The 11,659-nt window shown below is 42.0% G+C and overlaps 1 protein-coding gene across 1 annotated transcript in view; it reads left to right on the forward strand.

Annotated features, from left to right (window-relative positions):
* LOC108689037 (LIM/homeobox protein Lhx9-like) overlaps window positions 1-5,988 on the forward strand; it is a 66,404-nt gene extending 60,416 nt beyond the window's left edge. Inside the window, exons 4-5 of the mRNA XM_018195645.1 lie at window positions 4,454-4,597; window positions 5,750-5,988. Coding sequence (XP_018051134.1) covers window positions 4,454-4,597; window positions 5,750-5,906 — 301 coding nt within the window. The 3' untranslated portion in view covers window positions 5,907-5,988. The remainder of the gene's footprint in view (window positions 1-4,453; window positions 4,598-5,749) is intronic.
* The last annotated feature ends 5,671 nt before the right edge of the window (window positions 5,989-11,659 follow it).

An 11,659-nucleotide genomic window follows, 5' to 3' on the forward strand; every position in this document is an offset into this window, starting at 1 on the left:
GGGGGGACGAGTCTTCGCGCGGGTGCGAGCGGATTGCGGGAGGACGATAGTGGAATCGGGGGGCGAGAGGGGGAGCAGGGGGAGTGGGAGAGGAAGGGGGTGGCACGGGGACCGAGTGGAGGATGGGGTGAAAGGAAGTTCACCGAGGCAATTTGTTGTTAAGTCGGAACTCATTTTCTAGAACCCACACCCGACTAATGCCGCGACTGGGCCTGCAGGCCACCTCATTACCAGACCTAGTCAATTTCAATTTAATTTGCCAGTCGGCTGTTTCGCGGAAAGGCAGGGTGTACGTGCGCGCGCGTGTGCGTGTGTATGAGAGATGGGAGGAAAGGGGGGAGAGGGGGAGGGGGGAGGGAGAACGGAAAGAGTGGCGACCGCATAGCTTTTTAATTAAACTGGAAACCGAGGCCGCGCGATTAATCATTATTATCTAGAAAAATTAAAGCTAGCAGCGAGAGAATGTGTGTTTCGTTCGTTGTGTGTGCATATGCCCACCGCGAGCATAACGCGGCAGATTTTCTGCTGTTCGTGCGAGAAGCTGTGTTTATTATGTTGCACAAAAAATGAGAAAAGGTGACAACTCTCGACCTACAATGTCTTGCAATTACACGTGTGATCTTAAAGAACAAATAATCGATAGATTCTACAATTGAAATGAAATGTCCAAGATCCTGGCTAGATCGTATATTGCGAAATAATACCGTAACACGGTTTGCCGACGATCGTCAAGGAAGTTCGCGCGCGAGGCGGACGACTGTTCAAGATGCGAATGAAATTGATGGCTGCCGCACAGAAAAGCACGAGTCCCGGTCGCCGTGTCGATTCGAAATTTGGATTTTTAATCGCACAAAGCGCTAATGAATCCATTTAGTTCCGCGAAAGGGGGGAGGGACGGCCCACTCGACTCTCGCGCTCGATACAGGGATCTTGGATAAACGGACAAACGAACCAAATAATTACGCTAATTAAAGCCGCCCAATTTGTGCTTTAGACAATTAAAGTGCCGAGGGTAAGGTAGTCTAACTCATTAACAGGCGGGGGTCGCCTACACACACAGGCGCGCTCTCCGTGTGTGAATACATCGTTTCGCGTACCCGCACGTCCTTGTGTGTCTCATTCTCTCTCTTATTCCCTCTTGTTAGCGGCAGAATGTACGCGCCACTGTGTGTGGCAAAGGGGCACGCATAATGAGCGAGGGTGCATGGGTGAGAGGGCAATCCGTGAGGGTAGAGGGCGCACTTGCTCGCGAATCTTTTGAAATTGAGGGTCATGCTATATTTTATAACTTGTCGCGATATAATCGAGAATCATGAAGACTTATATACACAATATTACCAACAAATTCATGTTACAATCAAGTCATATGAGGTTTATATCAATTTCATCATGTTCTCATTTCATAGATCGATTTTGATTAATTATTAGTCCCTGGAGATCTCATCCAATTCTCGAATTACTGCTTCATTGCAGAAGGTACACGCGTGTAACGCGCCTTTAGAGACGCTTGTTAGAGCAGGCAAGATTGACACGTTGGTCGCAATTAAAACGTAAGGGGGACCGCGTTCGCGCAAATTGCGTATCAAGTTAGAGGAGTCGGACAAGGAGGGCGAGGCACTCGTATTATCATTGGTGAAATCAACTAATTAGAAATTGCGTAGACCGCTCGTTAAAGATCGCCCTGCCGACCGTAATCGCCAATTACTCTCTTAGTGCGGACTGCAGTGAACTTCGCTCATTAAAATTATTAAACGCCGCGGGCGACGAGGCTCGGCATTTGACGTTTCTACAGAGTGCAGCGGCTACATTGTGGATCGCCGAATTTTTGCGAACCACCCGGCCGTGGAAGATTATAAGAAATATAAATTGCAAATCGTATTTTTTACGGCGCATTCTTTAACGAAGTCCGGTTTTCCTCCGGACATATACATAATAGAACGTAAATTGTATGAATAATACAAGTACAGGAAATAATTAACTTAATATTCAGAGTTAAAATATATTTAGCTGTAAATTTTTCCTACATTTTAAGTTTAAGTACACACACACACGGATTCCGTATGAGCGAAATAAATCTTGGTGCGATCAATGTTTTATCAAAGATATATAGAGATTGTTATTAGTCGGCCGTGCGGCGCGCGATAATATCGCATCATAACAGACGGTGTTCGTTGTCATTCATCATCGGAGCTGAACCGTTATTCGTTAGTTACTTTCGATCAATTACTCCACCAGCACGAATGCCTCATTCAATCTATTAGGATGGAATACTCGATATTTAATTTAATACAACCTTCTGATTACGGTGAAGATCTATACAAATGTCGGAATGACAAAAATTTTACCGCAGCACTTTAATTAACCGTTCCGACTATCACGTTTGCTGCGATCAATATAGTTGTCAAATACATCTAAACTGTTAATGAGCAAGGCAAGGGGCTCATTTCAAGTAACGATAATTAAGTAAAATAACGAATAATTTGCGCGCTCTGTTTGACATTTTTTACGACTGTCATAAATAAGACTCACGGATAATCGAAAATTCTTGCTTGTCATCAGCTTTCCAGAATGGTCACGTAAAACACGCGTGAATAATGATACTGGTAATGGCGTCGGACGATTAAGAGGCCAGAACGAGAGAGAGAGAGAGAGAGAGAGAGAGAGAGAGAGAGAGAGAGGAGGAGGAGGAGAAAGGAGAAGTAGATTTTATGGCTGATCCTCGATCATCAGCTATATAATTCCTTCTATCCGTTCTAGCTGATTGACTTGACCGTCGGCCTCTAATTAGCAATTATGGAGAAATCGAAAATGCGCTGAGCGATTCGACCAAGCGGGATGCATACCTACATATCCCCGCTTATTAAGTTCGCGAACGATCGGCCCGGAAGTAGATACACGACCGAATCGATATATAAAGAGAGACTGCAATTAAAATCTACCACTTCGATTCATTTACGAGACGCCTGACGCCTGAAACTTGCTGAGGAAACGATATCCTTTGATTAGTATCTCGCCCACGTGCGGGACGAGCGATGCGTCTTTATAACGTCTTACGTAACGCGCAAAAGTTTTAATCAATGGTTAATTGGTTTGTAGAAAATAATTGAATTAATAAATACGTCGGAATTTCGAATAACAGTTTCCTAACAATCGTTTTTATTTGCATTTAAAACATACATGGACAAGACAACACGTGTCTCATGATCGATCATCATATTTAATTAATGCGTGAAACACCGTGTATATGACACTTTCTCGAAATGCGCGTCGATTTACACACGAGAAAGTAACAACACGTTTGGAAGCCTCACACATTTCAAAATTTGCGCATTGCTATTTTCTTGCCGTAAAAAGTAGGCAAAATTGTCCGAGCCAGGGCTTGTTTGCATCCGCAGCAGAAGAGAGAGAACGCGCATTTATAATTGAACCGTTGCGAACGATTGAAGACAAACCACAAAAAAATGAAAATAAAAACGGAAGAAAGAAAAAACAACAAAAAGCAGGAAAAACGAGAGAGAGAGAGAAAGAGAGAGAGAGAGGGAGAATAAAAAGGGAAAGATTGAAACGTCATTCGGGGGAGCAATCATCGAGATACTGGCCGCGTGATCAGCTGTGGATCCCGGGCAGATAAATTAGCAATTTAATTATAGAACTGTCAGCCGGTAATTAAATTAATAACGAGAAACCTCAAATCCAATCCGCTCCGTCGTCGTAACAGCCTTATGCGCGCTCTCGGAGTAAAGTCCGACGCAGACATCAATATGTCGACTACCTATATCGCGCGTTTCAAAAGTCGATTTAATTAAATATTCCATTAGCGTTAATTGCGAAGTTCGATTTTGTCAGTAGCACGTATACTGTGACTTCGGGGAACGATTTTATATGGCTCGAGATAGATCGTTAGACCAACAGATCTTTTTACATTTGATGCAGAATTTTCAAGTTTCATTTTTGAATCCGCTATTGAGGATGATGGCCGAGTGTGCGATGTACCGGTGCGTCGGATACGTCGGATGCATCTCCCTCATGGAGGAGCGTCTTACGCCGTCGTGCATTGGAGAGAGATGTGAGATCGTGGCGCTCACTTCGAATCCCCATTCGACATACCTATGTATCGTTACGTAGCTAATTGCTGCATAAACAGCCGACTTTACGAGCCAACGGGTATATGGCTGACAACCACTTCGCAAACATTAACTACCATTAACGCAGGATACGAGCGCATCGTGTCGCATCGCATCGCGGCGTGCCACGCCGGTATTCGAACTCGATGTGTTCCGCGAACGAAATTGTTGAAAAATAATTGTACCGACGCCATAGTCAGACATCTGGAGCGGCTGTTCTTGAAAACACGTTCATCGTGATAATGCGTTTTGTTCAGAATATCGCGATTCATCAGTTGTGCCATGACCTTGAACCAAATCTTAATCAAATCTTTTTGGTTTTGTCGTAGAATGTTCGGCAGCAGTGGTGTCTGCGGGAGTTGTGGCAACGCGATACCCGCGAACGAAATGGTCATGAGGGCTGGCGACTCGGTGTTTCATGTGAAATGCTTCAACTGCAATAAATGTGGCGGTCAGCTCGTCTCCGGCGACAGGTGAGTCTTCCGCTCATGAATTCTTCCTCTTTCTTAGATTACAGTGGATGCGTGTTCTGATAAACTTTTACTCTAATCTGTTTCAATTACAGGAGAAATAAGTGGTTCCAATAAATATATATTCTAATGAAATATGTAATCTAAAAGTAATAAGATCTTGTAATCTAAAAGTTTGAAATTTTAAGAGTTTAGAAGATATTAATATAATTGGGTTTTATTTTAAGATAGTCTTAAGATGCTAATAGGACTTTGGGATTGACTTATGACATCTACAGATTATTAAGACGATTTTAAATATAAGAACCGACTATAACTGGTATTCACATCTTATAATCACATCTTATGTTTAAAATTAATCTTAAGTACTATTTTAAGATGTTATAAACGAACCAGAATGCCGTTTCAGCAAAAACATTGCTTAAGACTATCTTGAAGTAAGAACTAGGAATACCGATTTTATGCCTATTTCTACTAATGTAGATTTAATCTTAGAACTTACTTTTTATCTTTTCCTAGTTCTAAGAATTAGGGCTATATTCTAAAACGTTCACTCTTCAAAAAAAAGATTTTCTATATACTATTAATTATAGTATATGTTACGTTACTATATATTTCGAGTAAAATTTTCCTCGCAGAAGATATTTAGAGTATAGAAAAGAATAAAGAATATATTAAAGTTAATCTACATTAGTAAAAATGGACATTAGTATTCCAATTACATAAGATGAATGACATTGATTTATACTTTAAAAAGTTTATTATTAAAAATTTTATTTACGTGTAAAAGAACTATATATGTGAATATAGGATTTTCTTCAAGAGAAAGAAATGGAAAATACAATTTCTCGATTAATCTTCTATTTCTTGCAAAATATGTCAGTTATAATAAGCTTTTTCCCTTATGTCCTACAGACTTTTATTTTCGAACTAATTAATTTCAATATTCATTTCAGCAAATCACACGAATTCAGACGAAGAAATAAACTCGTTTAAACGACAAATTTATTCTGAGTTCATCTGCACACATGCAGTGTAATCACTCTTATAGAAAACATATTCGTCAGAACACGCATCCACTGTATCCGTATAAGTCTTACTTTTGGACATACTTCACTTGGCAAGAAAGCATGACACGCAATTCTCACGTTTCAGATATTACCTACTATCGGGCTCGCCGATTTGCGAATCTGACTGGCACAAGATAGTGAAATCGTCGAGCGTCGCGGCAGCGGCAGCCGCGGCGGGCGGAAATAGCGGCGCACCTGTTAGGAAAGGTAAGGTCGGCAGGCCTCGAAGGAGCCGCGAATGAGGCGGCAACCCGGTCGGTCGCCCGAAGAAGGTGCAACCCTCTCCGCAGCCGACGCCCCCCGTCGTACCTTCGCCTCAGGTAGATGTAGTGGACGTCGCCGTCGGAGTGGATCCCTATTCGCCGCCTCCGCCGGGTCATCAGCACTATCATCAGTATCACCATCACCACCATCACCAGATGGCACTCGTGCATCCGGGTCTGGCGGCTCAGCAATCGCACCTCCAGGCGTCCAGCTATCAGGACTGGTCGTCTTGGGCTCAGGATACTTGCGATTAGATCCGTTGTCCGTCGTAACAGGACTGTACCCTAAAGGACATCGCGATGAAGAATGAGCCTAATTTGCCTAATGTTGCGTGCCCAGACTCTTCAAGAGAATCGCAAAGAAGGGAAAAGGCCAGCGTAGCGTCTCTTGGAAACCGCCATTGGCGACTCTACGAGTGTACTCTCTGGACTTGGAATCGTGATACCGAATGTGTTTGAACTTGCCGCGGTAATCGAATGTCTTCGTACATGCGGTGCCGTGATATTGAACATAATTGAACTCACCGCGGATACCGAGCGTTTTTATGTTCTGACGTGTGTTGATGTCGAGTGCGTCCAAACTTTACGTGGATGCTGGGGAATCTCTGAACGTCTTTGAACTTGGATAATTCGGAATCGCAGATATCTCTGGGACTTGAAATGCGAACGTTTGGTTCTATAGTGGATGTGCAAACTTCTTTGATTCAAACAAAATAACAAACTCTTTTTGAAAAAGGGTTTGCACTAATGTCGAGATATTGATGTCGCGAATATCGAAAGTATTCTTAAGTTAATTCATTATTTGGACACTATCTTTCCACAAGAGATAGCGTCCAAGTTTTTAATCAGAACTGTTGATCGCATCTGCGATAAAAGTTGAGACGACACTCGACATCACATTGCAGAAGCACTTTCGCCACGAATCCGCCGGTCTTCTTAATAATAATCTTTGCTCAATTGTAAAGAATCGAAGAAAGTTTAAGATACGACCCATCGTGCATCCATCAGCCGCAATAGTATGATGTCAGTACTCTTCTTTAAAATCCTTTACAGTCATCATATTACGATTACCTTGACATAAGATGCGAAATGTAGAATTCGTTGACACTACTTATAACACAACTTGTAACAAACGATTTTTCGCATTTTTGCGAAATATCGAAATATTTTTTCCGTCGATATCATTCTCGAGGTCATTGCTAAATCATTTTGACGTCAAAAGTCTTTATGTTATCTTATTTTATTGTATGATTATCTCAATTTTCGATTTTTAGTCTAAATTTTTAAATTGATAAATATATATTATATTTCCGCGAGCGCGCTCTGTCGATTCTTAGTTATCGCCACTTCGGAGACGACACGCGTTCTTGGAACAGTGTTGCGTGCTAAATTCGATATGTGCGATCAACGAAAATCTAATCGCGCGAGAAAGATGGCAATCGGAAGGAGAGGGAAAGAGAGAAAGAGAGAGATAATTCGACGGCGATCGAACGAGAAATGCGAAACGACGGCAACGTGCAGTTCTGGACTCTTAGAAAATTATTTTTCTTTCAAAATCACCGTTCTCCCGTCGATCCGCCGCCGCGCTTCGTAAACTCATTAGGCAGCCCTTGTTCCCGCCATCGTTAATTGAGTGCCGAGGTGAGACGAACGACACGGAATTATCATTCGAATCCTTCTTGTTAAGCATCCTCTCCCCTTTCTCATTCTTTCTCTCCCTTTCCTCTTTCCGTTTTACTTGCATTTTTATGTTCTCTCTCTTTCTTTCTTGAGAGTTCATCATTTTCGAAATAGCATAATTAATTAATCTCTCTTGGGATGTCACTTTGAATTCGGCAATCTGTTAGTGACTTCTTGCTGATGACTAAGGAGAAATTTTTTGAATTTTGTAATTCGATCGCTGATAATGATTCCAAAGAGAGACGAAATGTCCGGTGACATCATCTTCTTTCATTAAAGCAATAAAAGTTTTTATTCTATAATTTATGTGCATCTTTAACCGCACTGTACTTTCATTAGTCTTATTTTTGCCTTATCACTGATATCAATTAAATCTCTCGTATACAAAACAAATCCTCTCGCTGCAGCTATGTTGGCACAACTGAATCAAATTTTATCGTAATCATAATTACTTCACAAAGTTTCATGTAGCGCAGAAGTAATCGATGTCGTTCTCAAGAAAGAATACAGCTCAATTATTCCTCCCCTTCCCCTCCCCCCCTCTCTCTCTCTCTCTCGCGCGCGCGCGTTTAGCGAAATTCTACATTATGCATTTATTGTTAAAGTAAATCAATAGGGTTGTCTGAGGAAACGTACGTTTGCCAGTAACACACAACGTTACGATAAGTCTAATTTTCGATCGAAAGAGCGTTGATCCTTCGTCGAGATTTAACTTAACGATTCCTTGTTGTCGCACTTCTTAAATACTCGATGTTCGTCCGTCGAGCATTTTCAAAGACGCGTAAAGATAAACGCGTGCTACTGGCACGCGAATCGACACCCGTTGCGCATACCTATACGTTAGTGACATAACTCGCGGCGAGCAAGAAATAACATTGGCATGCAACGGCGTGCCCGAAGCTCAAAGTACAACAGATTCAGAGGCGGAATGAGTTTCGGCGTGAAATGTGTATCATAAGAGCAAAGCCCTGTTACTCGTTTCATTCGTCAAATACTCTCATTTTAAATGACGATTCTCGAGCGCATTGCCACAATCTCCGATTGAGCGTCGCTCGCACTTTGAAAGCTCGCACCGTCGTATTATGATTCATGCGAGCGGAATGCCGTGTACCACGGAAATTTCACGAAAACGACGCTTAAGAGTCATGATGATCCAACGGCTCGTTACTAAGGAATCGCGAATCTAGACAAGCCGGATTGCGAGATCACAATCGCTAGTCGACGCCGCCAAGGATCGAAGTCGATTTCATGATTCTGCAGGCGACGACGCCGACGGAGACGGTAAAAAGCGGCATATACAGAAGTGTACATGTAGATTGGGCAAGAAGTCGCGCTGAAGGATTATGTCAAGGATGCACAAACTCTTTCGACATCGGCTCAGATAGAGAGCAGATTGGCGCTTGTCACAGATCTTCGACCAGACGCACGAATAAATTCCTAAAAAAGAATAATTATCTTAATTCTCATTTTCATTTTATTACTCTCCACATTTTTCGGAGTGAGCTTTCACTCCAAAGAATTTAGAGAGTACATTTCTCGGATATATAAATTAGCAGAAATTTGTGTAAATTGCGACTGAGAAATTTATATGAATCGAACAAAACTTGTATATTCGAAACAGCAACATGCAATAATCGGGGAACAAATTTATTCAGCTCGTTTCTGTTTCTTTTCGTTGGCACATGCGCGTGTCGGATTGGGGTTTGTGCATCGTTGAATTGTGTAATTTAATCTTGTACATAGGGTACATTTTGTATATTGTTAAAAGTTTGTGTGATATAAATGGTTATGTATTTACTATCGAGCGCGAACGGCGAACGGGGCATCCCACGGACGATCGGCCGATACGCGATGTGCCATGGTTTTCCGTGGTCCTGCATCGTCGAGTGCGGTAACGTCGAGGACGGAATACATTACTTACGAAATGTCGGTTTCGCATCGATCCGAAGTTTTGCTCGGCGCCAATAAAAAATCGAATTGTCCCGTCTCGAATGTACATAACATTAAATTTTGCAAATTTTCGTTTTTTTTTTTATTTCCTTCATTTATTCGTTCATTTAAAGTTTTCGTTATTGCATGTGATCTCACGAAATTGTTAAAACGAGGCGTTTCGTCAACGAGCGAGCGATTACTAAAGTCTAATTTACAATATGCTCTTTTCTTCTTGTTTCTGGCTTTTTTACCACTTTTTACTTTTTGCTTTTTTGCCTTTTATCCAGTTTCTTTGTTTTCCGTCGCCCAAGATAAAAGTTGATGAACTTCGGAAGAGACAAGAAACGCGATTATACAAAAAAAAAACAACGATCGCAAAGAAAGAAAAAGACACGAGATAAAAAGTAAGAAACAAGAAGCAAAGAACACATTGCAGATTAGGCTTTCGAGATTCACTCTTCCGATTGATGCGACGAGAGGCGTATTGTCCAAGGACAGTGCGTCGTGAGAGTGACGAGGCGTATCGAGTCGAGCGCGTGATCTCGTGACGGGATCTCGAGCAATGGCAATGGTCGTGAATGAAATAGCGACGCGACGCGGTATTGCGTACCGCACTCGGCAACGCACTTTACGGACCCGGAAGCGAATAAGCGATCGCATCGCGCACGCGAGGAGCACGGAAAGTCCCTCCGCCCCATCCCGCTCCGCTCCGCCCGGCCCGGCCGAATGGCACGCGTGCGGACCGCGACCCCGGTCCCGCGCGCGTCTATAGTTAATTTTGTTATTTCATTAATCTCGGACTCTTCGTAATCGGGACCCGACATCTGTATGTGGTTTCGCGGCCTCTTGTAAAATACAATTACACCCATGGAACACACACGCGCATACACACAATCGTACGCGAACACGATTTATTAATTAATAAAAATCACAAGTTTTTAGAAAACGGGGAAATCCCCACCCGATCATTGATTTCCCCAGTCCCATTTCGCAATCCCAGATTCTCTTTCAGGACTACTGTGTGTGTTCAACGTCGGTGTGTAGCGGGCAGACGCAACGTTAAAATTCCCATTACAATTGTGAGGGTAAGAAGAGAAGAGGAGAATACCCGGTTAATTTCGTTAGCATTAAGCAGAAGGGGAAATCGATCACGAAACTATTCCTTACCGCCCGCTTCCAAGTGGCTGAATTAATTCGAATGATTCGAATGTTTCGTTTCGGCGCGAGGCCGGTTTTCAAGCCGATGCGACAAGACGAGACGCGACGCGACGCAACGATGAGAATGCGCGCGAGCGAGCGACCCAACATTCTCCAGTCGGATAGGTATTTAACGGACGTACACGTGTCCGACCATATTGCGTTTGTGTCGTTCGATAAATAGGTGGCTAAGCAACTCCAACGGAAACCCGTGTTAATTAACGTTGAGTTTCAGGACTGATTTACGTGGCGTCTAATTAGCGGGCCTGCCGGCGACGTAGTAGGCATTTTGATTGGCCGCTCCGCGAATAGAACGTGGTCCGATTGGCCTTGCCGCCGTGTCGTATCGATTGTTTTCGTTTCTTCTCCTCCTCCTTCTTCTCCATTGCTCGTCCAGAGTTTCTCTTTTTGTTTCTTCTTAAAAACAAAAGCCGAATAGATGCGCCAAAGCGCATTCCCGAAACGAGAAATGCCGCGATGCAACGATTACGAATGTGAAAAAATGAATCGTCAGGCAATATTCGTAATCCGTTCTTATATATTTCAGATCCTAATACGATTCTCTGATTGGTTCATGACATCTTACACGATAAAAAAATATTTATGTTAAAAATTATCGATTCAAATCCTCGTTAAAATTTTGTGTTGAATTTTTAGTATATCCGAGCGTTAATTTGACGTAATATAATTGCGTTTTTGAATATTTTAAATTGATATTCGACATGTTTTAGTGTCAAAGTGACACAATTTATGAATAAGTGAACAAATAACAAAAATAACATTTCTTAAAACGTTTCTAAAATAAATGAATAAAATATATTAATTTGATATATTATATAAATGTTAAATTTATTAAAATATGTTAATTTGACATATTATAAATGTTAATGAATTTTAATAAAGAAATATGACTACCTACAAAT

Source organism: Atta colombica, unplaced genomic scaffold, assembly GCF_001594045.1.
Source record: "Atta colombica isolate Treedump-2 unplaced genomic scaffold, Acol1.0 scaffold105, whole genome shotgun sequence".
Taxonomy (NCBI): domain Eukaryota; kingdom Metazoa; phylum Arthropoda; class Insecta; order Hymenoptera; family Formicidae; genus Atta; species Atta colombica.